This window comes from Falco biarmicus, chromosome 6 (genome assembly GCF_023638135.1).
Source record: "Falco biarmicus isolate bFalBia1 chromosome 6, bFalBia1.pri, whole genome shotgun sequence".
NCBI lineage: Eukaryota > Metazoa > Chordata > Aves > Falconiformes > Falconidae > Falco > Falco biarmicus.
Genome location: NC_079293.1, coordinates 16,639,397 through 16,667,157, shown reverse-complemented (window position 1 = coordinate 16,667,157; position 27,761 = coordinate 16,639,397). Strand labels below are relative to the sequence as shown.

Sequence of the window (27,761 nt, the reverse complement as noted above, 5' to 3'; positions counted from 1 at the left end):
GTATCTGACATAGGACATTCTGTAGTAAGCCATAGTTCAGTGGTTTTGTTTGAGTAATGAATAGGGAAGTATGGCTTAAGATAGATCACAAAAAAGTCAACATCCCCAACTTTAAAAAAGTGAAATAATGGTGTTTAAATAAAAACATGCCTTTTAAAATAGTACTGGAGTTCAACTCTGATCCACAGCCAATACTGTTAAACAATGTTACAAGTCATGAAAATGTCAGCAGGTAACAATTCAACAAAAGCGGTTAGCAGTAAGGCTTATACTGCCAGAAACTAATGCAGGAATCTATTCCCCAGGGTTTAAATTTATATAAGGGGAAAAAAGTGAACAAACACGACAATCTGACTTGGAATGCTAGAGGTGTGGCCAATATGTCATTTAAGTCAAACTGGTTAAGTCTGTCCTTAAGTCCAAGCTCTGGTCTTCATCTAGCTCAATGCTGGGACAAGACTACAACACGCAGCATCATTTCTCTCTATGCTGTTCCCTTGTTTTCTTGAGAAACAAACAAAAGCATGTGAGAGGGAAGAGGTAGCCTTATACTCCAAGAAGTAGGCCGATCTACACAACCAGGGGAAATAAGATTGCAGCACTTAAAGTAGAACACGCGTTCTTTACAAATGAGATGCAAGCAGCACATATCTACGCATGTCAATGCTAGCAACACAAAGACAAACATTTTACCTGAAATATCAGTTAGGTCACACTTCTCATGTCTCTGACAGCTAGAATAGAATATGCTAAGCAATCTGGGAGAAAAAAATAATCTTATTGCATTCTATCTTTTCCTGATTTTCACTCCACTTCTTTGTTTTAAACCAGTGTATGAACCTGACTTATCCTTTGAGTAATTCCGCAAGTGCTAAAGCTAGCCAGAAAAGCCTTATGATAAGTTGTAATGCAGCCTTTACAATGCATTACGAAACGTGCATATTTTTTAAACTACATATTACATAAGATGAGAAATTAATTGAAACTTAAATGACCCAATTAGAGTCATTCCAATCCTCTACCATGCAAGCCAGTAAAATGAAAAAATTGGTATCATGGCAAAACAATCTTACTGCAGAATTGCCAGTCAAGTCCCTTTAAGTCCACTGCTTTATGCAACATTTTACTATTTGCAGTTTGAAGCTGGTTTTATCATCTCCAAAATTTTGGTTTCAACTTACGGATAGCACAGAAATTAGTGTTAAAGACATAGGACTGTTTGCCGCTTGTGAATTGTGCTCACGTGAAGGCTGCTGCTCTCTAATCAGCTGTGGACTATACAATTGAACACTTTCACAATATAATCTTGGCATACTGGGAAAATAAAGAACCACCCACTGTAGAAGATCAGGTTCAAGACCATCTAAGGAATCTGAAGGGGCACAAGTCCATGAGACCTGATGAGATGCAGCATGGGTCCTGAGGGAACTAGCAGATTAAATGGCTAAGCCACTGTCCATCGTATTTGACAAGCTGTGACAGTATGGTAAAGTTCCCATGGACTGGAAAAGACAAAGTGTAACCTCCATTTAAAAAAAAAAAAAAGAAATAAGGAAGACTCAGGAAACTACAGGCCAGTCTGTCCCACCTCAGTGCCCCGCAGGATCATGGAGCAGATCCTCCTGGTAACTGTCACAGGGAAAATAAGGAGGTGACTGGTGACAGCCAACATGGCTTCACTAAGGGCAAGCCATGTCGTGGGGTGGTCACCGTGCTGGAGGGAAGGGATGCCATTCAGAAGAACCTTGACAGGCTTGAGAGTAGGCCTGTGCGAACCTCATGCAGTTCATTAAGGTGAAGTGCAAGGTCCTGCCTGTGGGTTGGGGCAATCCCAAGTACAAATACAGGCTGGGCAGAGAATTGATGGAGAGCAGCCCTGAGAAGGATGACTTGGGGTTGCTGGTGGACAAAAAGCTCAACATGACCCAGCCATGTGCACTTGCAAAAAAGCCAACAATATCCTGGACTACATCAAAAGAAGTGTGGTCAGCAGGTCAAGGGAGGTGATTTTCCCACTCTTCTCTGCTCTCGTGAGTCCCTAGCTGGAGTACTATATTCAGCTCTGGAGCCCTCAACATAAAAAGGCCATGGACCTGTTGGAACAAGCCCAGAGGAAGGCCACAAAGATGATCAGAGTACTGGAGCATTTCTCCTATGAAGACAGGCTGACAGAGTCTGTGTTCTTCAGTTGCAAGAAGAGAAGGCTCTGCACAGACCTCATAGCAGCCCTCTGGTACCTAAAAGGGGCCCACAAGAAAGCTGGAGAGGAACTTTTTATAAGGGCATGTAGTGATAGGACAAGGGGTAATGGCTTTGAAGCGAAAGAGGATAGATTTAGATTAGGTATTAGAAAGAAATTCTTTACTGTGAGGGTGGTGAGACACTGGAATGAGTTGCCCACAGGAGTTGTGGATGCTCCCTCCCTGCAAGTGTTCAGGGCCAGGTTGGATGGAGTTTTGAGCAACCTGGTCTAGTGGAAGGTGTCCCTGCCCATGGTAGGGGAGCTGGAACTAGATGATGTTTAAGGTCCCTTCCAAGCCAAGCCATTCTACATTTCTATGATATCTAACCTTCCTTCTGTGAAGCCACATAAGGCTGGATGAAGTGTTCACCATCATCTCATCCTTGGCCTCAGAAGTTATTGAGTAATTCTAGGTGTGGTAATATTTGCTTACTTTGAACCACATTTCTGCCAGAGATAAATTAAATTTAATTTGCAGGATATATCAGAATGCTTGGAAATTCCAGCACCTAAGTTTATCTCTATGGATGTAAAACATACAGCAGTCACTACTTCTGGAACAGTCAGCCTTGAAGTATGCATCACCATGAAAATACCATCTTCTTTTCAAAGCAGCACTAGCATTACACTGAATTATCCATACACTGGGCTATGGACAAAAGGTTATGGCCTAAAACATGAATAATAAAATGATGGAAGTAAAGATTTTCCCCTAAGATAGTGCACTGCTCTACTGCTATTGTATTCTATACACCACTTCTTTTTTGGTAGAAAAAGAACATATACACTCAGTAACTATTTATCTGCTTGCATGATTGAGTATATAGCCAGTGAAGTATATCCCTTAGAAAAATATTATGCCCTTTAAAGCATTAAAGTATAAGGTTTAATTTTCATTTCAACATCTTCCAAGTGTTCTGCTCTTTCCAAGCTCCCCCAACAACCAATCCTCCTCTCTCCTAAAGATACACTATCCAGTCATCTGTCTTTTTCCTCACCATAACGCCTTCTGCTCAACATCTGACATCCTTCTCCAGTAAAGCTGCCAGCTTTACTCCCAGCTCAAGCCTCCATGGAAAAAAAAAAACAAACCACAAAACACCTCCTCCTCTTCACGATGCTTCTGAGAATAGAAGAGTATAAAACAGAATTAAAGTGGCCAAGGGTGAGAAGTTCACTAATTATATTAGCTGCTTGGAGGAAGGCTGAGGGAGGCGTCAGGCATCAGTTACCCGGGGAAGGCAATGCAAAGGAACAAGCTGGAAGAGCAGCACTAAAATGGCAGAACCTGGACAATCCTCCTCATCTCTAAAGAGAAGACCACTGATATAAGTAATTAAAATTCCAAGTTCACAGCCTATAACACTAGTACACTCCAATACAAAATATGAAGGCTCTATTATGTAAAGAAAGAAAGAAACATCTAAAACTTCAGCCTGTTCCATATTACAGTACTGCCTTTTAAAATAAAAAGTATAAATAAACTATTAGCTGGCTAACCGCAGTATTCCAAAAAGACTAAATATTACTACAAGGAAGATCTCAGTTGCTGTTTAGTATAAAATTGGAACATCTCTGCAAAATAGAATGTTGTGTTTACTGCATAGTTTAATACATATATACGTATGGCAGACACTTATAGTGCATCTCTGAACATATAAAACAGAATAGTATCAAAATTATACGATTGTGCTCAGAAGCTTTTCAGAAAGAGTTGACCTTCATTTCAGTTTTTCTTAAATAGCCAACAGCATTTTCAAATGCTTACTAGCAGCTGCTTTTATCTACCCATTTTGATTAAAACTTAATTAAAAGCTTCCAGAAGTCCTTATTCAAGGTTCAATATTTCTAGCTTTCATCAGTTTCTTAGAGCTAAAGTAACTGAATATTTTACACCTGTTAAACCAGAATTTGACTCTTCATTTTATTATTTTGATTTTCTTCTCTATAGCCTTTTCTGTACTGCATCCTCTTCTCCACTTCTCTTAAAATCTTCCATTGTTTTTCACTCCTTTTCCCACCTTTCCTGCATTTTCTCTTCCTTTTCCCCATTCTTTCCTCTCTTCATCCTACTTTTTCATTATTTATAAAAAAACCTTTACAGGCTGTGAGAAGGGACAGAGATGCACTGTCAAGAACTGGCAAGTTGCAGCCAAAAGTTGGTACTAGCTTTTATTTTCTTTCTATCTCCATCTCTGGACTTCTTAAGTGTCTGGATGGATGCAGAATCACATCAAGCTCATGCTTTGTGTCTAAACCAAGCTGGTCCATTTCTGCTTTCTGATGAAGGTATCTCCTTCCACTACAAGCAGCACTTGGATAGTTAAGTATAAACATTCCTGATGAGAAAAAAAAAACCCACACACTTTGTAGCAGTGGAAAAAACCTTAAGTCTTCTCACTTGCACTTGACATATTCTGGATTATTCACACACTTTGGGGCACAAGAGTAATTTCATGCTGGAACAGATGGTTTGTGTATTCTTAACGAGCTGGTACTGCATGAACACCTTTTATCATGCACAGCTCAACAGAAACTATTGTATATCTAGATTATCTTGCAGTTTAGTCTTCCAGAAAAAAATTATAACAAAACAGGTAACATGAGCACCTGTCTTCCCATATTCCCTGCTGACCTACAGATCCCTTTGCTTTTCCACTCTCACTAGAATATTTCTGAAAGGATTTTGCACAACCTGATTTCTTAGAGTTTCCACTAAACCATTTGCAGCAAGTAAAGAATAAACCAACGACCCCAGTAACAGCAGAAACACAGCATCTGGAAGACCCCTAATAAACCAAATAAATAGAATAAATTACAGGACATTCTGCTATAGCTCATTTACAGAGACAAAATGATCTTATTACATAGGAGTGCACAGGTTCAAGAAAAAGTGTCCACAAAGTATAAAAATTCAATATGGCAGACTACCTGCCAATGGTATTTCAGCATAACAATAAACGGATATATGATTCATGTATTTAACTTCATCTATAAGTGTAGGGAAGAAGTTTTCAAATTTTACAATGGGCAAAAATAAAGCCCACTACTCTCCACACAAATATTAGTGAAATAATTGCAAATAAGTATCTGTGCGAAAGCTAAATCTATTAGATAGCTCTACAGTCCTATGGATACACCAGGATAATAGAAATTATTTACCAAAATTAACTCTTCCTTTTGAATGGCTATCTGAAGACAGGAAGGGAGAAAGGTCTCTTGGAATTAACCTTGACTTTATCATTCCTTAATTTACCCTTCAAATGTCAACACAAAAGACAGTAAGTCACTTTAGAGTTTTGGTGCTGCCCTTTTCAACAAAACTGGGGAAAAAATTAGTTTGCAAATTGGAATGTCAATGAGCCACCTTCATAGCTGCAGCAAATCAGCATAGTCCTTACTATTCAGGAAGAATAAAGTCTCACTCTTTCCCCAGCTAGAGCTCACACTTTGACCCCAGAGGATACATGGCACAACCCCCAGATGACACTAGGAAGTTCTTACTGCGATCTCAAAAAGTATAATATGCGAGAAACAAGTTTGCTTAGAAATATTCACAAAAGTCAATAATATGAGCCTACATTATCAGAAACACAGACCATAAAAATTTATACCATGAGAGGTAAGAAGGTAACTAAATTAATTCAGCACCAACGAGCCATTTTCAAAACTTACACACACAGTCCCAGTCCCTGATTTCCTGGCAAGTTCTTTAACTTCAAGTGTTTGAAAGGGAGCTTTGAAACATACATTTGAATCCTAGGGAGCATTAAAACTAGGGGAATATGCCAAGAGGGGATTTGTTTTCTTTCTCCAGTGCTTACACCTCCTGAGAAAACTGTTTTTCCTTTAACTCACAGCGCTGCTCTTTGGCAGTTGATTATTAGCCAGGAGGGGGGGTTGGTTTTGCTGAAATCCCTAATTTTGGTTTTGCTGAAGATATACCTACCTTCACCAGTTAGCAAACCTAAACTGCTTCCACTATAAAAGCAGTAGAATTCTTTTCCTTCTAGATCCAAAGCAGAGATAAAAGGAAGAATGTAGATTTTAAGAAATCTTTTATAGACTAAGACAAAGTATTACTTTTTTCCAATAGCTTCATCAATTCCCAGAATTCAAAGTGTTTTATAAATCAAAAGCTTTTGAGATTTACATCCTTTGGTGTAACCTTTGCAACAAGAAACAGATGCTGCTAGAGTATCTGATGAACACTTCAGCAGGTGCAGAGAAAATCAAAGGCAGCAGCGACCTGCCCTGTATCTTTTAGGCTTTGGATCACGCTAACTCAAGAGCAACAAACAGGAATGCCCACTTCCAGCAGAGCATTTGAAGTTTTAAAGATGTCTTTGGTTCTATCACATGCAGCCATATATGACCATCAAAACTTTGTATCATCTTACTTAAATGTGGATGATCTTCACTATTACTATATTAGCATCATTATGAGTTTCACTCAAAAATTTTTTCAGTGTTCAAACTAATAATGTCTACTTTAACAGCAAAACTTGCAAAATCAGGAACAGGCACAAGTTATTCCGGGGTGTGTGTATGTGTCTTTGGTTTTGGTTGGGTTTTTTGTTTTTTTGGGGTTTGTTTGTTTGTTTTTTTTTTGCAGGTGGCAGTGGGTTTTTTTTGTTGTTTTGTTTGGGGGCGGGGGGGGCGGATTTGAACATTTTTAATCTGCTGAAAGTCTCAGGTAATTTTTCTTCACAGTTTTTATTAGTTCCAGTATTTTTTAGGATAAGGAAATAACAATACTCATCTCCAGCAGGATTCTAATTAAAATATGACAGGATTTACAGAGGACTATAATAACCAGGATTATTTCTGCCTGCAAATGTAAGAAGAATAATTTAGTATTAAAAGCAATAAGAATAATACACATTTCTTATAAAGTTCTTTTCACTTGGAGATCTCAAGATTAGAATGAAATTCAGTATTAGTCTACATCTTACAGATGGAAGTTTTAGAAGGTATTCTTTGAAGGTACATAATACAAGGAAGAATCAAGTCAAAACCCCATGTGCTATGCACCTCAGACCTTCACTCAAGTGTCAAGGCTTTCCATTTTTCTGGTCAGACTGCACAGTTCTAACTTGTTTATACAGCCAAAGACTACACTGTAGCATCAATAAAGTTCCCTACTTTATACACTCCATTTTAAAAACTGTCCGCTTCCTCACTTTACTCTGGTACGGTGGGCTGATTTTCCTAACCCTGTGCTACAATACCCATCTAAGGACTGAGAACTGCAAGGTGCACAAAAGAGGAATGCACACCTTCACATTGCTTAGGCAGGATCAGCCTGCAAAACATCATTTTTTTTCCTATCTTGCATTCTTTAGTAACACTTCAAATCCTTCAGGAAAACAGTTTCCCTATTATTGAAATGCTCTCTAAAGTTTTTTTAAAGAAAAATGTATATTCTGAGGTCAGCTATGAGGACACTGAATTTTCCTTCAAATTCAGCAGTTTGTCAGATAAAAGTGATTTAAATTTAAACTGTTAAGAAGTGCTTGTTCTTGAAAAGGTACTCTTACCCTGAAGTGCTGGATAACTGCGGTGACCCCGCAGGTCAGGAAAACACTGTTTTACCTAGGCAGTAGGTTTTGCCTACAGCACAGCTGCAAAGCACAAAAAGGCATATGTATCCTTATTTTAGTAAAGCTTGGAGAGGAACTACTAAACTGCTACATTTACATGTTCTAAACTAAGACCCAGCACATCTACTTTGAGCTTGAAACCTGTGTGGTCAAATGTCATGGAGGAACTGTTTTACTCTGATGGCATTGCTTTGGTGGGCTAGGTAGATGTTTAGCTTTTCTTAGGAGACTCACACCCTGGTCACTACTGACCACATCACATTTTATAGACTAGTAAACAGCCCAGCATGCTATATCAAATCTGGTTGTCAGTATATATTGTCTGCATACTGCTTAAAGGAGAAAAGCATGCGCCCTGTGCACAAGTACTTGATACATCTGTTGGGCCAGACTAGCCCTTTCCCAGAAGGTGCTAGGATAGGAAACTAGTTTGGCATGTGGTGCCCAATCATGCCACCTCCTGGTTAGGAATGGCCACTCCGTTCTATACATTACACGGGTGTTCGGCGGGAAGTTCACAGCTGACTAGGATTTCCTACTCTGCTATCCAGATATTCTGCCTTCTCTTGGTACTGACTATAAATATTATCGATTTTCCAATTTCTTGAGTTTAAAAATACCTCCTTTGAGGCCTAAAGGAAGGGAGACAGACAATTACAACAGGTGTTCCCTGAATGGATACACCAAGGAGACTAGGAAACAAATTTACTAAAAGAATTCCCAGGACAAATAATAAATGCTCCTCCTTCCAAGGAAAACATTCATATTGTGGAAATGCAGCGCACTCCCTTGATGAGGCTATGGCCATGCAGATGAGCCTCAGCAAATGCCTTTGACCTTCCCTAAAATGCAAAATGTGTAGATGCTGTCCTTAGGACCATGGTTTAGCAATGGACTTGGTAATCATGAGTTAACAGTTGGACTTGATGATCTCAAAGGTCCTTTCCAATGTAAATGATTCTATGAAATACTGCTGTTGGCACTGAATTACACCTTAAGCAGCTCCACTTATTCAAATAGCACCATTTAAAGAGTGAAGAACTATATATATATTTTATTTTTTTTTTTACACAAGGGTATCTGAATCTAACCTTCAGTTGCTACATTTGTATTTTTCCCTCTTTGCAAGAGAATTTACTGTGTTTCAAAGTACATGTTTTCTAAGATCACAGATCAAATGGTCCTAAGCTGCTCCAGATATCTGAAAGGAAGAGATTTATTTCTTTTCTATCACGTCTATTTTTTTCCCCTCCTCTTAGGCAAGCTCACCTTTTATGATTAACAACTTAGAGTTCATATAAACACTTAGAAAGGTTGCTTTGTTATACTCATTTTAACATTTTATAGTATTTTGTTCTCACTAAATCCAGCTATCACCTGGGATTCATCTGCATTACATTCTGCAATACAAAACACTTCCTAAGATTATGAACACATACAGTGTTGTCACACCAAGAAAAAAAAGCTATTCACATTAAATAAGAAATTAAAAGACAAAACTCAATTCTAAACCCTGCATTGTACTGATTTACATAATTACAAAGACATTAGCTGCAATAGTTAATATATTATATTTGTATAAGGACTGCCTGATAGCCCACTAATGGCAATAGAAAGATTCCCATTAACCTTAGTGAGCTTTGAAACAAGTCTGTAATGCCTAGCACATTGCTGTTTTATAGAAATCATAAGTACCTTGTATTCATTTAGAGTTTGCACTGGTATTACTCCTTTTTTTATTGGAAAAGATCGAAATGACAGACAAATAAACCTAGCTTCTAATGGAACTGCAGTATCGAAAATACATGCTTTAAACATTAGCATGTTTCCTGATTCATCTTCAAGTTATTTGCAGTGCATTTCTTGGGACAGCAAAGTAAATAATGATTAATACAAACTATTTTGTGAACAGAGATTTCTTCTCACCTGATGTAAACATCAGGAAAAAAAGAAACAATAAGCAAAAAAGTGACTGCTCATAGATTAATATTAATGTGTGATTTTATATTAACATTTTACATTAATCTTATTTTCATCCAAAGGCTTGTTTAGACAGAGCAAACTGATAAAGTTGCAAGCATAGTCTCCTAAGTAGTTTTCAATGGAAAATTTGATAAAAATTTAAAAGTATCAGAGGCCTGACTTCAGCAGGTCACAGACCTGACCAGCAGCCTTTCACACCTTGGACTAAGGATATGGTTGTCATATTCTACACTGCCAAGACACTTTCCATATCACAATCCTATTATTGCCCCAGGTTTTTAATAGAAACATACACTTATGAACTAAATCTGCCTTCCTGTATGAAAAGCAAATGAATCTCCAAGAGTCCAAAGAAATCCAAAACACTATAAACCAACAGATTAGTTGAAATCCTGAATATAAGACAAAATGAATTTGCATTACATCAACAGTTTTCAGACTAGCTAGAACAATTATTGCAGGCTTGTATGAAAGACTGTACTAACGGCCTTTGAGTGTAAAGGCTAAGTGATTATATACCTTTTGAATAATCACACCCTGTTCCTACAAGGAGCTTTATGATGCTGAGCTCTATCAGTCTAATTGACACAACTGGAGGTTTAACAAACTCCTGCTATACCACATGGAATCATCTAGAAACTTAACTCGAGATTGAAGTTAAAGGCCTGATTCTCATTGCCTTCAGAATGCCAACTGAAAGTCTGAGGTCAACTGTACTGTCATTACACAGAGAGAAATTACCTACCTCATTACCCAAGTAATGCTTTTATTTCCATGGGGAGAGATGCTCTTACTTCGGCCAGCTCTTTCCGATAGGTCTTTTTTCTTTACGTTTATATTACAAAACACATAGCTGGCTTTAATAATATACTATACGAGATATTCCATTATAAATACACAGACACATATAAATAAAATTTGCTTGTCCCAAAAAGTACATAGACAATTAGCTGACACTTTAGCTTATTAAAATTAACACTGATATAACACAAGTTTTGAACTACCAAACATTTCCAGGTGATTATAGCTTTCTATGTCATCCACACCTTCACAGCTAAAGTCACACACTGATTTTTATATTCATAATCATAGACATCTTACACAAAGCAATAAATATTTACATACGTGCAAAAATAACACATACAAGCAGCTCATTAGCTACCATGGTAGGAAGTAGCACTATAACAATTCTCAGTTCTCACTGGAGCTTTAGAGTGTGCTGTGGCATAAGCATATATTAGGTACAGAAGGTACTGGCTCACTCTCTTCACTTCGACATTTTTCATCTGACCAAGCATTATCTGACCTCATACACTGATCAGGATATCTCCTGACTGGAAGCAGTACAACCTTATCTAAGAAAATAACTACCTGTAACCAGTCTACATTAAAATTGTTTAAAATTATCCATGAAATGGTGTGATTCTTCCAGCTCTTAAAACAGCCTGGTACACAAAATTGTTCAGTTCCTACAGAAAAGCCCTCTCCAACAGATGGAGATGTGCCTATTCTTTAGGGTTTGGCTACCTGTTTTAATTAAAAGAGGTCTTTTGTTTTCAATTTTGATTATATGATCAGAATAAGTAAGTTCAATACACTTTGCAGAGGTTTCAGTAAACTAATACTGACTGAGCTAAATACCACCAACCATTCACAACTTCACAAGTTCTTCTAACAGATGACTTATGAATGGCTTTTCAATTTCTAATAGTGTAATAATCAGGTAGGAGCTATGTCTATATGAAACACGTAATGACCCAGGGGGAAATAAAAGTATCGTCTGATTAGTCATTTAGAGACTGGGTTCATTTTCAGAATCCACCACGGATTCCCTTGGTGATTTTTAGAGAAATTACTTGTTGCATGCTTTCTCTAAGAAGCGCTAGTACCTTTTTCCCCACCTTTGTGCTGTTTGGCAAGTATGCACGTTCCCTGCACAGGAAATGTCTCTTTTCTGTGGGTTTCTCCACACACTGCACCACCGAGGCTCTAACCCAGACAAGGACTAAAGTAAATAATTTCTTTTCATCCCTCAGTGCTGAGGGGTAAATAGCTACTTACTCAAGTATGCACCTGACACAGGTCAACTTGTAAGGAACAGACCTACATGTTAAAAACCTAAGGAATTTGTTGTTTTTAAAATAAACACACCAAGACAAACAAAGCCAAAAAAAAGCAAGCAGACACACACAAGGACAGGGAAAAACACACCAAGACAAACAAACAAAGCCAAAAAAAGCAAGCAAACACACCCGAACAGGGAAAAACATGAGTTGTTACCTTTACAAGTAAATCCAGTGTCATAAATTTAAACCCTCTTTCTGGAATGATTATCACTTGCGTGTCCTTCTGTAGTTTCACACAGCAGCAGTTGGACTCAATGGCCCTTACGGGTCCCTTTCAACCTGAGATATTCTGATTCTCAACCTCAGGTTCTAGCAACTGACATGACAAAGCACAGCACTTTGAAGTCAAAGCAAATGCTTGAGGCTCTCCACTCTGAAGCAAAAACCTTCAGATCTACACTTACATATCTTATACAAAATTTGCTGGCAGTCTGAACAACTTAGTATACCCTAAAAATAACACCTGGATGCTATTGTTGTGTATGTAACTGATCATACATTGTATTTTAAACAACAAAAAATCCATAGTCTCAAAACATCGCTTCATTGTGGGCATATCCTAGAAATACAGTATTACAAAGATTCTTGCACCACTGTCCCATGTTCTTCTGGCACCCAACAAAAACTGCCAGTTCTATACATTTCCTTTCTATTTATACCCAGCAGCAACCAGTGCATTAATTCTTTCTTGTTTCCTTAAGTAGTTATACTCTTACCTTGATTAAAGTGTTTTTAACAGCCGTCACATGTTAGACTCTAAAACGAATCTCTAGAAAGCTTGACAGATGGTGTTTTGAAAGATAATGCCAGGTATCTGGTGGGAATCTGACATTAGCATTCCCAACATACAACACACCTTCATCTTTTAAAAATCCACTGAAATATATGTAGCCCTAGTTATACTAAGAAAGAATGAGAAAACTAATCATTTACTCAGTGTCGCAGTTTCCCAAAATGCCATTTCTGCGTACACTTGATGCCTAGGAACACCTATTTTACTCTCTTTTTAACTACTTTGCATGCTTTGTATTTCGTCCTTCGAGCATTTCCTTTCTTTGCCATACATATACACATACTCTCAGTAGATACCTCCCCCCTCTGGGAAAAGATTGAACTGCAAGGTGCAAAAAATACACCCCTGTAAGAAATAAGGACTTTGTTTATAGTATGTTTATTCGAAAAACTGTAAAAAGTAGTGTGGTTACCTCTTCAGCAGCCGTGACAAAAGTGTACTAAATGTGTTGGTATTCAGACCGCATTTCCAAGCTATCAGGAGCACTCTAACAAAACCTGGACTCAGTATCTTCATTTGCAATCAATAAAACTTATATTAAGGAAATACAATATAAAGACTACTGACAGAGAAAGATGCTTACTGCTAGCATTATAAGTTTTAATTAGCTATGACCTTCCTTAAGACATAACAAAACTTAAGAAATTATTCACCATCTCTGAATGTCACTTTATTTGAATTTGTGACTCTCTCAAGGGCCTAAATATATATTTCTTTGCCTCAGTCTCATTTAAGGGCTTGATAGGCTGTCTTGATTTAGGCATCGTTCTTTACTACTTTTTGACATCAGGTTTCGGCTTTGGAATCTTCCAACTAGGGTTTTTTGAAATTAGCGTTATATACCTCAGAAGAAAGAGAAATATAAGGGGAACTTACTGGGCTACGCTTCTGAAAAAGTTGAAATGCTGTACCTCAAGGCCTGCACTCAACAACTATATTGAGCAGTTAGTTATTAAGAGAGGGACTGAATTATAAACTTTTACAAGAATCTCCAGTTGAAGTAGTTCAACTAAAGCAAAGAAAGCAGAGTGAATTACAGCGAAAAACAAGATGTTCCACGCAGTATATTCTGGATCACTATACGGAACGAAGAGAAAATCATCACGTCCTGGGTGAGACAGTGTCACGGTATTGATAAGCCATACACAATCGATGCCTGACACCGTGTAGTCAGCTAAAACGGTGGCACATTAACGGTGCAATAGTACTACCGTATCAACGTTATTACTTAAACACGGGAAGCAAAATATAACGAGTTTAATGAGAAACCTGCCTCTGCCTAAGTGAAGCCGGGGGCCACGGAAGCCCTCCCCGCTGAGGCTACCCCGCCGCGGCAGCGGGATGCACCCCCACCGACCAGCCACGGAAGGCACTTCCAGCGCGGGGCCAGCAAGCCGCCGCTCCCCTCAGAGGGGCCGCCCAGCGAGGAGCCCGGAGCGGGGTCCGGCGGAGGCTCCGGGGCACCCAAGCTGCACCGGCTGCCGCTGCCCGGCCCGGCAGGGGGCCTCTCCCCGTCCACGCGTGGCCAGGTCCCCGCTCGGCGGGGCGCCCGCCCGCCGGCCGCCCGGGCTCCAGGGCTGAGCGGGAGCGCGGCCGCGCCGCCGCCGCCCGGCCACCGAATGCCGAGCCGGAGGGCGACCCTCGCCCCGCGGAGCGCCCCAGGCCGGGGCAGCGGCGCCGTGGCGGCGGCCGTTGGGCCGCGGCGGGCGGGAGCAGAGCCTTACCGTCTGCGAGGAGGCGCATCGCGTGAACAAAGGAGGGGTCCAGGCTGTCCTTCTCGGCCATCAGCTCGGGCAGGTACTTCTCCTGCTCCATCGCCTCGGGGCCGCGGCGCCTGGGCACGCCGGGGCGGGCTGCGCGGGCGCCGGCTCGCTCCGCGCCTCCGGTCGCCTCTCGTCGCCCGCCCCCCTCGGCCCCCCGCGGCTCGCAGGTGCGCCGCGCCTCGCCGGCCGCCCCTCCCGCGGCGGGGCGCTGCCCTCCACGGCCCCGGCGCCGCCTCCGCCTTACGCCGCGCGGGGGCGGGGGCGTGCGCGGGTCGGCGCGTGCCGCTGTCCGCGCGCCTCGCGCTGCCTTTCCCCCCCCCCGCCCCCCCTCCCGTCAGTGAGCCGCCTTCTCTCACCGGCGGCCTTAACTAGGGAGGCGGGACGAGGCGCGCCCCGCCCTCCCGCTCCTATTGGCGGTTGCACACCGCCGGGCGTGGCCCGGGCGGCAGGATGGCCACGCGATTGGCTGTCGACGGGTGGGCGGCCCAGGGCGGCCGGGGCGGGGCGGGGGGCGCGCGTGAAGGGGAGAGGGGCGGGGACGAAAGTGCGGGTGTGAGTGCGTGAGCGAGTGAGTGCGCGCGTGTGGGTTTGCGAGCGCGTGTGTTTGCGCGCACGTCTGTGCACACCCGCGCGCGCGGGGGTCTGTGCGCGTCTGCGCGCGTGCCCGTGTGCAGCTCCGTGTGCGTCTCTGGGCGCCTGTTCCCGCGTGTCGGCGGGCGCAGAGCACGTGTGATGCGTGTGCGTGCGCGCCCGGTCGCTGCGGACGTGCAGGCGTGCGCGCGTGTGGCCGTGCCGGCGCGTCGCTGCGCGACTGTGCCTGTGCCCCGCGGCGGGGGCGCTGTGCCCGCGCGTGTGCGCCGCGCCGATGCGTGTCGGCCTGGGTGTTGCTCTGTGTGTGAGCGCGTGCGCTTGCGTTAGTGCCCCCGTGCCTGTGTGTGCACCCGTGTCTCAGTGCGCGACTGTGCGCGTGCACACCCGCGTCCCTCCGTGGGCCTCTGTGCCTGCGCGCGCGCGTATCTGCGTGCGTGTTCGTCGGTGCACGGCGGCGGGCGCGTGCCAGCGGGGGTGCTGTGGCCGCGTCTGCACCGCGTCCGGCAGCGGCCGCGCGTGGCGTGGCCGTGCCCCTGCGTGGGGCTCTGGCCGCGCGCCCGCTGTCAGTCCCTGTCCCTGCGTGTGCCCGCCGCGCCGCCACGCGCCGCCACGCGCCTCCCGGCCGGCGGGCGCTGTCCGCGGTGCTGAGGCCGCGGGCGGGGCCGAGGCGGCGGCTCCGCCCGCTCCCCCCCAGCCCGGCGGCCCCGCGGAGCACCGAGCGCCATCCCCGCGCCCCTGGGCCCTCCGCGCTCCGCCGGCGGCGGGGAGGCGCCCTGCGGCGGGGTGCACGGTGCACCCCCCTGGGGATGCGAGCGGAGCATCCGCGAGCGGGCACGGCCGCCAGCCCCGCGCTGCACATGTCCGGCCACGCTGCTGAGCGCTGCGGGAGCGAGCGCAGGAGCTCCCGGCGGGCCCGAGGCGAAGGGGCCAGCCCTGCCCAGGAATGCCCTGCCGCACCTCTCCCCAGCTCCCGCAGCCCCGCGTTACAGAATTGAAGCTATTACGCACTTAAAGTGTCTACCGCTGGAGCAAATGTAAATCAATTTCATTAGAATTTAGCTTGAAGTATGCATTTGCTATAGGTTATATTTATCCAAGATTTTCTCCCAACAGGCAATTTAATAACGTGCTTTGATGGTGAGAATAAACAAAAGATGTTTAACTCATCTAAAGTCATTAAAACTTCATTCGTGGAACCTCACAAGCAAACAGTCCACCACACAACACAGTGTGTTATGATCAATCTCTACGTGAAATTCTTTCCTAGTACTTACTGCTAAGACTACTAACATAGTAGTTATTCTAATTAAATAGATACTTACTGCAATAATACGCTTGTAAATCACTTACTGCTGCTCATCTCAACATTTTTTTGTGGTAGTGTTTGGAATTTTTTTTTTTTTTTCAGAGGATGAAGGAATTAAGAAAGATAAAAATCAAGACAAAAGCTTTATAAGGGCATCCACAATGTTTTGAAGACGTTGTACAGCCACTGCATAAAAAATTGGTCTGTAATGTTTTCAACATCCTAAGATACATGCAGGCAACCATTATGCAATTTCCACTCAACATGCAGATAATTGAGGGACTACATGTGTTTTCAAGAATATGTAAAGAATGTCAATGACCAATGTGTTATTATTCTATAGTATTTCCAGGGGCAGGGAATAAAACACCCGAGAACTAACTTCCCTGCAGGGAAAGAGTAGGAGCAGAAAACCAATTGATTTCAGCAATCTTGTGAAACACTTGAGAAGACTGATCATAGAATTGAAAGGTTTAATTGGCAATCAGCTTTTACTACAAATTGGGTCTGGGGATAAAGTGAAGACATACATCCCTCTTTAAAACAACAACAATGACAAACACCAAATAAAATGAAGAGAAGCATAGAACTAAGATATTTTATTAATAATTTACCCCGACTCAGTTTACCACATGAATAGTTCTTCCTGTTTCTCATTTAACACTGTAGCAAGCAATGGCATACTGTTTGCAACCCCGCTTAGGAGTGTCTTGATTAAGTGATCACCTGTGTCTTCAGATCGTACTTCTGCAGCTCTGTGCATCAGAATAATTCAGGCTGGTGCCCCTCAGTTCAAAAAAAAAAGAGAAGGCTGGTGATAGCTGCATTGTCTTAAAGCACCTTCAAGATGAATCTAAGCCATCTTCACTCAGAAGCAATCCTGATCTAGTAGCTTTCAAAACACACCATATGGTCATGTATACGGAAAATGAGTTTTGGGGGCTTTCCATCTGGGGTGTTAGAAGAACAGTGTTACTTTAGTCTGTTCAATTGTACTTAACCTACTTAGATTATAGGAAGCTTTGATTTAAACACCTTTAAGTTTATTAAACATCGGGAAATGCTACATTCATCAAACTCATTTTTTCTGGTTGAAGGAGTAGAGAGCAGGTTTCCTTGCACATTTTTGACAGCAAAGTAGAGAGAAACTAGTTTCCTGTAAGTTCATGTTTCAAAGTTATAAAGTTAAATTGACTTTCACTGATACTTAGGCTGTAAAGCCATTGAGTTGGTTTTCTAAATTTTACCTTACACTCAAAAAAAAAAAAAAAAAAAAGCATTAAAATCTGTCAGACAGGAAATATAGACCTCTAATGACATCAAGCATGACTCCATTGCTAGTTGGAGATCAATTCTTTTTCATAGCTATTAAAAACCAAAGACACATTTTACAACTTTTTAGTTTGAAGTGTCAAGCCAAATTAAAGTTTATCTGTACTATATTTTATTACTAACTCTGATATTGAAGTGGATCACAGCATACCAGATTATAACTTATTTGAAGATAGAACAGCTAACAAAAGGAAGTAGAAGCAAACAATTGCAGGAAAGTGTCCAAACTTTCCAAATGCTTATTTAAAAATTATGAAAACTTTTGAGAATATGCAGTAGTCAGTGTGAGCAGAATGACAATGAATTACCCTTCTGACATCACACTAAAGTTAATGCAATAATTTAAATGAGTACAGTTATCTATGTGTGTGTGAGTACACCTACAACCTTATACATCAAAGATCAGATTTGTCAAGAGTTTTCAATTTCAGAAATCCCATTTGCTTTCAAATTTCTTCTCTGTTTTACTTGCTTTAGTGATAGTTAGGGGTTATCTGGTTCCTAAACTGACTACACGTGAAAATAAAAAAACCTAGAGAGTTTTTCCTATCATCTGTGTTAACCATATCCTCCCCTTGAATTGGAATTATAATTGAAGATATAAGGAATAAAGAATCAGAAATGTATGTGCAGGAAAGAGGGAATGTCCCCACATCCTTTAGTTTATTTAATTCCTTCATGTGATGCCGTCTGTACCAGGCTGGACCCGATCTCTGCATGCTGGCCGGTGGATACTAGTCCTTGGATCCTGTGGCTTCACTGTTTGGAAACGGGGCACCTGAAGATGCACAAGCTGTCAATGAGAAGCTTGTTTCCATGTAACAACGCGAGGGTGATGTATGGGGCTTTGGCCAGCGGTGGGTCCAGCTGGAACTGGCTGTGCCTTCTCCTCATAGAGGCCACCCCTGCAGCCCCCCAAACTGCTAACTCCTTGCCACATAATCCAGAAGGGAAATGTGCATCAGCAAGTACACAAGTCACTGAAGATCACCTGCAGGTTACCCCAGGCACAGCAAAAGACTCAGCCACATGGCCCAGCCCACAGCTGATTGATCTCTGCGGCAAGTCCTTGATTTCAGTAGACTTTTGGGCTCTCCACTCATACAACTGAATAAAGACTGACTTTCTTAGAGACAATTTACACAGGTTAGTCTTTAATCTATATAAATAATAGAAATCGACTTCAGTTAAAAAACATATCAGTACTTATGTCCTTGAAAGACATGAAATAGCTTCATATACTTGGTGAGCCTAGGACTCCAGAAGAATTCACCTTGAGTTCCAGCTGTACAACAAATGCTGGCTTATGCTATAACTTGCATTATGATACCCACATTACAAGTTCTTAGTTTATCAAATAAAATAATGTATGCTACAGCTCTATTTCGTATTTAGCATTCTTTAGATTTGTAAAGAAGCAGCAACTGAAAAGGTGAGCCAGGGTAAATGGGTCCTTCCATGGAAGCATAACTTCAATGAAAGATCTTCATCATTAATTTGGGATAATTTTGAACAAAAAGATAAACTATAAAATAGCAGTTTAAGACAGAAAAAATGCTTAAATAAAAACAAGCAGCAAAGAATAAAATGCAGTCTAGAATGTCTGTTCTCTTCTTTCTTCCCTGTGACACTACCAAAACTGAAAAAGAAGTTGTGAGTCTATGACAAAACTATAATTTTCTCCTCTCCACATGTACATAAAGACCAGACTTTGTATTTTGCTTGCCCGTGTTTGAAGTTCTGTCTCTGCTGTTCTTTCTGACCTTTGTGTTACAACTTACCCATTGCAGGTAGCTCAAACACTTTCACAAAAATCTTTTCTGTGATCATAACAGTCTCCATTTCACCTGTTTCCTCTAATCTTTCTACAATCAATAAGTAATAGATGTCTGAATTTTGCTTTCATCCTTATCTCTAAGATTTAGAGCTGTTCCTTTTCATACAAAACCTCTGATTGTATTGCTTTCTAATTTTCCTTTTCACATGATGCAAAATTATTCCTTTTGTACCTTTGTTTTACTTTTTCCTTTTCTTATTGTTTCTACCATCCTTTCCCAATATGCAACTCTCCCTTTAATACGAATTTCCTCCTTGAAGGATAACAACAATAATAAAAATTAATGGACAAACGGAGGTACAAAGAACGTGATATGGAATTTTGAACAATCAAGCTACAATTTCCAGACTTGTAGGACTCTTCCTTGAGCTAATCCTTCAGTTTATATTTAAGCGCCAATTATTCAGCCCAACAAGTTACAGAAGTTAGTAGTTTCACCTAGCTTTGGGCATGTAAAAAACAGATGTCTACGTCTAGTCCAGTCACCACAGACACCCTTTACAGTCAGTAGGTTAAAATAGCTTTTCCAGCAGTTTATGCATCTGACCTGCAGGTACCTATTTTTGGTTGAGATGAGTCATCCTATGCAAAATCTGATTTCCTTCCACTGGATATGAAGTCAGTAACTAGATTAGACATAAACATCTGTCTTGTGCATAACAAAATTAGTGCAAATGAATTCCAACAAATTCAGTAGTGTATGACAATAAAGAGGCCAGAGGAGTTTGTCATAATATAACAGATGACGGAACAGAACCAAAAAGTGCATGTGATTTGCATGACAAAATGTGTTCTACTTCAGGCATATAGAGCTAGAAAGGCAGACCATGCTCAAAATAAAATGATAGCATTTATTTGAGAAAAAAAAAAAAAAAGGAGAGAGATTAATATATATATAGATTATCTAAGATCTAATTAAAACTACAAGTACCTGCAAGTGAGAACAGAATTGTTTAGAGGATGCAAAGGATACAAACTATAAATAAGAAGATTAAGTTATGTATGGGAAACTGTAGATTTAATATAACAAACTACTTTTACCACTCCATTTAGAAAGTGAGCTTTCATCAGAAGTAGAAAACAAAGTAATATTACAAACTCAGAAGTTTAAGAAAAATATTACTTGCTAAATATAGGATTGGAAATAACTACCCTCCAGGACCTTGAAAGAGAGAAGCTTTGGAGCTTTAAAGGAGCCTACATCTCTCCACTTTATATATATATATATAATATGCATTTTAGGCAGGACACTTCAGTACAAACCCAAAGTTCAGAAACAAGTATCTAATTTAGGATTAAATGCACGTATTACCACCTTTATGAAACAAAAACCCCACAGAGAATATCTTCTTTTGACAAGGTATATTCTAGTTCAGCAGATGGCTGTGAAGTGGAACCCGCTCCACCCATAAAGAACTGTCTGTTTTTAAAGAAGTCAGAGAATAAATACTTCACATATGTTTCAGTCTTACTGGATCATAGCACAAACGTTTTCTGGAAAAGTCAGTGAATGATTTTAAGGCTCTTAGCAGTATACAGAAGAAGGTGTGAAGACAGAAGATTATTTGAAAATCAAGTTAGCATTTTATTAACTGTAAACCATGGAAAAATAATATAAATTATTTCACAGTTTATTTCATCAAAACTGAGCATATCTGAATGCAATTTTTAAATGGGTAATAAGCAATATAGACATTTCTAGTTCAGAAGGATAAAAAAAACTATACCAGTTTTGTGAGTCAGTTTTTCTTAGAGAACAACTCTTCTATGAAAATGCTTTTAAATTCCCAGTTTCTCTTTTTAGGTAAGAGCACTTTGACTCATAAAATATCCTTATTCCACACTGAGCATTCTCATCCATAAGATTTAGAAAAATCAGTATGAACCCAAATTTTAAAATCTGCAGATCATGAGTAGTTTCAAATCTTTTAGCAAGTTTTCCCCTTCTTCTTGCCTCTTAACATTAGCAAAGCCATTTAACGCTCCCAGCAGTTTCTTTTTGGAGAGATCATCAGTATTTAGTTGTACTTGTGATAGGTCTCTTAAAGATGTGCATAATAAATGGGGAAGGTCAGGAAACTTAAAAGACAGACAATTTTAAAAGCAGGCAAACATTTATCAAGTTTCTTTAGGGAAAAAAAAGTGGTTTCAGTGTCTGACCAGCTCCAGTTATAAAGCAATAAGAATAAAAATGTTAAAAGCTCAGCAAATGTTGTTAAATCTGCTCATAATGAGGGAGTTTATTTGCCATTTATGCCAGAGCAAATGGATTTGCTTTATTTCAGGAGCTGCGCTGTATTAGCCTCAACTATCACAAAGCTCAGTTCACCCATGGAGCAAATGGATGATGAGTCATTCTTTTCCTGAATAGAGCATTAAGCACAGTCTCATCTTGCAATTATTTAATTTTCAAAATATGCTCTATCACCTCCATGATTATATAATTTTTTTTAGAGGGGATGACATTTAAGGACAGATTATACCACTGTTACCTATGTTTAAGCACTGTCACAGTTCAGTATCATACTGAATTTATATAATGACTTGTGGATAACTGGCTAGCTGAAAAGGGTCACATAGACATAGTCCAGCTGGCTGGACAAAAATGCACATCGCTCTCAGCTTATCTGAAGTAAAGCAAAATACACTGTCTTTGGCTGTCCTTGTTACACAATAACAGGAAGATGTTGGTGGGAAAAGAATGTTGCAGGTGGGAACAGGAAACTACAGAAGAGAAACTAGGGGTGGGCTTGGTATTTAGGCAACTAACCAATAATGAGCTTAACTTTTGTAATATGTATGAGCTAATTATAAGAAGGCATAAAAGGTGACTGTAAGAGACAATAAACGAAGTCTGCTGATCACTCATATTGAGTGACTGTGTCTTCCCTCTGTCGCGACAATGACTGAATGATCATATTGCCTTCTGATCTTAATTTTATATTATTTTGTGCTATTATTTTAAACTTTGATATCTTGAGGGCAATTCAAACTTACAGATTTACAAAACATTATTAAGAATTACTATGCATTTCTATAAATTTAGTGTACCATACACAAATGGGAAATCAACAGCTGTAAAATAAAAATTTGTGAGAAATCTATAATGCTATGGTACATCCCAAACTACGTAAATGTCAGCTACCTAAAATTACTTAAAATGAAACTACATTCATTTCTTAGGAATACCAAAATACAAAGCCTGATGGATTTGAAGATATTTATTCCAAAATAATTTTTAACTAATTATGCAAAGCAACTTTTCTCTGCTCCTGTACTTGCAATTTACTTTTTCATCCCCATATACCTTATTTTAAACATAACTTACTCATGACAATGTAACAAAACATTAACATTTTAAACACAAAATGGACATCTATTGAGGACCTTTGGAATCTGTTCCCAGAACAGACTGCCCACACCATAAAAGATGTGTGCAAGCACAAAGTGACTAGAGAATTTACAGTGTATAGTATTTACAATATATAATATTTACAATCTGCTGGAACTGCTGTTCTGTTCACCAGCACTATCTTCCACTGACTCGAGGTGAAAGTCTAGATTTGTGCTGGTCTTTAAAAATGAAGGAGAAGAAGTAGGAATGAAATGGACCTTTTTATTTTCTTTTCTGAAGGCAGACTTATTTTGACACTTTCTTTTGGGAGCTTAAATTTTTCCCAAAAGAAAATGTTCACGCATCAGGCTATGTCAGATTGGTCACTTGAATTGTTATTTGTTTTCCAAGTCATTCACAATAATTCCCATTCCATCCATCCTTTTTCCTTTTCCATTATATACCATTCAATTTATATATCAGATGACTAGGATCCTACTGTCTGTCATCTTGACTAGCGGCCTTCAAAAATAATTCCATGTGTCTTCTAAATCTTTGCAGAATTCCAAAATCCTAGTTTGCTCTCTTTTTTTTTTTTTTAATTTATATATATATATATGTATGTATGTATAAATTACATACCTGGACTTCTTATGCTTATCTTTACACTGCTGTCTGTCTTCTCTCTGAGGGTCCCATGAATGTCTGCAAAGATGATTAGGGGACTGGAGCTGGACCATCTGCCTTATGAGGACAGGCTGAGAGAGCTGGGCCCGTTTAGCCTGGAGAAAAGAAATCTGAGAGAGGATGTTATCAGTGTCTACAGGTATCTTAAGGGGGTTGAACTAGGTGATCTCCAGAGGTCCCTTCCAACCCTGACCATTCTATGATTCTGTGATCTGCTAAACACCTATCTTCTGCTGAACCGAACTGCTTTCATAAAATCTCATATAAATCTACATTCAGAGACATTTACAAAGAATATGTGTGTAGCTGAGGGAAAGACTGCTGACCATTGAAAGCATGATGGCAGTGTATCTTTGCATCTACTTTTCAGTTCATTTCTGCTTATATCTTTTTCTACCATAAACAAAAGCGTTTACATTTAATTGCAAGAAAAAAAAAAAAAGAAAGGAGGACAGACATAAGAAAGGGACAGGAAAGTGTAAAGGAATGAAGGCAGTGGGTTGATTAGCATTGATAATATGCAGCTGTGGCCTTGCCTCAGAGGCAGTGGGTTGAACATGGATGATGTGCAGCTCCTAGCTCCTTTCTCTAAGTAGTTAAATAGCCCTGAGGAGCATGGGAAGGGTGGTTGGGTGGAGGAGGAGTAGTGTGGTCTGACTTCTGGAGGAAGGAGAAACAGCATGGACAGTAGAATCTGACCGATGGTAAAAGCTTTGTTGTGGTCTACTACTCTGTGCTGCAATGGGAAGGAGGTTTCTTAATGAACTCAGTACTTGGGTAAGTACACAAGGATAAGCTTGTAGCTGTACTAAACAATGTACTGGCAGTAACCCTTCATGAAAGGGTAGATGCCTTACCAAACTAGGCCATTGTTCTCTGTAAGACACAGATAACAAACTCTCTCAATTGATACTACACTTTTCCTGAGTCACTAAACTATCTGACAGAAAAAGTAGTTAATCCACCTTCTAATACACAGTGGGTATACTTATCTCCTGAACAGAGATGTGGATATATTACCATACAAAGCCTAGTATCTAATAACATATAGTTGGAAACAGTCACTCATTTAGCAGAAAAACTACACATACTTCCATAAAATAGGAACACTGGGAGAAAATCTGTAAATCTTGCCTGCCACATTTGTTTCTGGTTTATAAGTTGCCTGGGTTAAGCAGGGAGAGTTGTGCTGTATTAAATACAGTGTATTTACTATAAAGAATATTTCATAAGGTTGGAAGTAGGCAACTTCAAGAAAGACCAGATGCCAGCTATAGAGTGTCCACATCAGCTTGCTTACCTTCGGTCCCTGAAACACCAAGGTACATGGCTTTAGACATGAATTAAATGACTGCACCTGGTTAGATAGAGAGAAAATCCTTTGATAGTAATAGGATAAGTTACCTACCTTTCTTATTTAAGACTGTAAGCTATGTTCTAGTTGGTAACCACATTATAATTTTGTTACAAGATTTTAATTACCTAAGGAAGAGGTTTCTAATTATTTACATGTTGGGTTTTTTCTCCCCAAATTATATTGACTACAAAACTAAAACCAGAGAACACTTCCTCCCTACTCAGGAGACAATTCTGTGCTACATTCATCAAACTTTTGTTACCTTTCTTAGGCAATGGCAATTTCAAATAAATTTCTTACTTGGAAAACAGTGGATTTTTTCAAATCCTCTTAACCTTATTACGTTTCTTGTTCCTGTAAATTGATTTTTATCTGGTTGCCTTCTGACCTTTCACAAGACATTTATTGTGGTTTGACATAAAGGGAAAGGATAAGTAGCAATTGCAGCTATCAATTACCTGACACTGACTTCATCTGTCCATCAAAGTTCTTTGTAATTTTTCCATACTCCTATGGGGTCTTTTCAGTATAGCAGGAATTAATGTTGATCAAACCAGATGGTGGGCAAAGCTGGTGTCTTACATCAGTAACTTGGTAGATGTTAGATTTTTACATGTGCTGTTATCAGACACATTTTAAAAAAGCCCCTTTAAGATAAAGTCACACCACTGCATGTAAATGATGGAAAAAGAGAGGTCCAGACTGCAATGAAAAGAGAAGAGCTGGAACTCATGTGGGTTGCTCACTACAGCTTCATATCAACCGCTTTATGTGTACCAGTGTTCTATTCTGTGCTTGTACCTGCTAAAGGCTGCTCAGGGGCTGGAAATTCAGCTCTGGGAGAAGGAATAAGAAAATCCAGGGTGAGAGGGTAGAAAATAGACTTTACCTAAAATGTATATATACATACTGGAGAAATGGAAAATAAATAACTCTGCAAACAATAGGTGTCATCTTGGGTTTGTGGACCTTCCTTTGAATGCTTGACAGCTTTTCCCGACAGCTCTATGCTTTGCTTTAGGCTTAAGAAGAAATTGTTTTAATTTAAGAAGCAGCTGGTCTGACTGTGCTATTCTTTTGACTCCCTCAGATACTATTAGTTTAGTGAATTACTACATGAGGTTGATGCCCAGCTAAAAAGGAATTCAATAACTGTAGTTATGTCAAAATAATTTATTACAACACCAGATAAAAAACAATTCAATTAAAAAGAGAAAGGAATTATCTGGTACCTCATGAGTCAAAACAGATAAACAAAGGTCTATAGTTAAAAAAATGAGGGGGGGGGGGAAGACAAGTACTATAGGCCATAAAATTACACTCCTCAGAAACTAAAGCAGTCCCTTCTTTACAGGTATTCTAGCCATTTCGTTATAGGCTGTGTACAGAATAGTTTAAAAATATGTGTATTATTTTCCTGGTTAAGCTCTACCTTGGATTCTGTTGTTGTTCTTTTCAATGGGTCACCTAGGAACATTGTATATGTTACCAAGACATAAGCATACACAGGGTCCCTCATGTTCCTTGCATGCTTATAGCCCTCACTGATAGATAATAGGTGGCTTTGAAGCCTAGCAAAGAATCTTCTGGGTCTGTTTTAAATATATTTTTCTTTATCCCTCCTGTGCCGCAGGCCCAAATTATTCATATACTGCTTACCGTATTTGTATTCAAACAGGTTTGTAAGACTTTTCCATCTGCCAGTGCCTGTGGCAGCAGTGAGAGCTATCCCTGTTACTTGGCAGACATGCTTCCATTTAAGAGGGGAAAACTATGTCCATATGTGCTATCAATGACCTCAACATGATTTGAGAGCCCCCATTTTCTGAAAGCAAACAGTAGTTCCAAGAATACTCCTAATGTAAGTATCTATGCAGAAAACTCTTTTTAAGAGTCAGGCTGTAAGCCTACTATCACAGTAATTTGATTGCTGACTGTACTGCCAAGACTGCAGTGTAGTTGAGAAGAATGACCCATTTCTGTACAAGCATAGGTTCTTTGAGCTGGAGATTTTCATCCCACATAGCTGGGGCTAGCCCCTCACACAGCTCTGTGGCAGTCTATTTCCTCATTGAAATTCTGGAGTCATGGTTGATCACATTCAAGATGATAAGAGTCCACCCTGCAGAGTGGAACTGCTTCACGCAGAAGTGTTATTGTTAGATTCTGTCAGAGAGCTAGCATTAACGAGTCCTAAGATCCTCGTCAAGGCAAAACCAAGCTTTTTCTGAAGAATATTATGTTGGTGGAGGTGAATTACAGCCTAGGAGAAAACCATACTTCAGTCACTAAAATATGATTAAGGAGATTAGCTTATAAGTAAAAGCAATTTTTTTTTATTTAATCTGTAGCTATTGAGACATTTTTAAGTGCCTGACCTCAAAACAAAGGTAGTAGCTAAACTGTCTGCAAGGGATACTGCCAAAACATCAATCCTTTAAGTTGCTGAGAAGAGACAAACTGCAAACATCTGTTAAGAATAAAACAGGGTTTAAGCCTGTGAGGACTGAGAGAAGCAAGGCTGCACTGGGGTTTTCATGAAAAAAATAAACCTACTGCTGGGTAAAAGGATGTATCTTTAAAGCAATCAAAATTTGCTTCCTAGAATATAGAACTTTCCTGAGTTCCAGCTCTTTAGGGTGGTTTGTACCTACATTTCCACCTGGCCTATACAAGTTAGTTTCCAGGTCTGGAAACCACTGTTCCGTAGGTGCATACCTTGGCTTTGGCCTGATGCTGATGCATCATGCAGATGACTGGACCCAGGAGCTGTGAAGCCCTCACATGTGCCACAATCTAGTTATGGT

The 27,761-nt window shown here is 40.3% G+C and overlaps 1 protein-coding gene across 6 annotated transcripts in view; it reads right to left on the bottom strand.

Moving 5' to 3' along the window:
- The window catches only part of KHDRBS2 (KH RNA binding domain containing, signal transduction associated 2), a 393,063-nt gene extending 378,190 nt beyond the window's left edge, over positions 1-14,873 (bottom strand). For all 6 annotated transcript variants that reach the window (XR_008822730.1, XR_008822731.1, XR_008822733.1 and 3 more), the window contains exon 1: positions 14,472-14,873. Coding sequence is in view for 1 of the 6 variants with exons in the window: in XM_056344567.1 (XP_056200542.1) it covers positions 14,472-14,562 (91 nt within the window). In the remaining 5 variants the exon portion in view is untranslated. The remainder of the gene's footprint in view (positions 1-14,471) is intronic.
- Between the last annotated feature and the right edge of the window lie 12,888 nt (positions 14,874-27,761).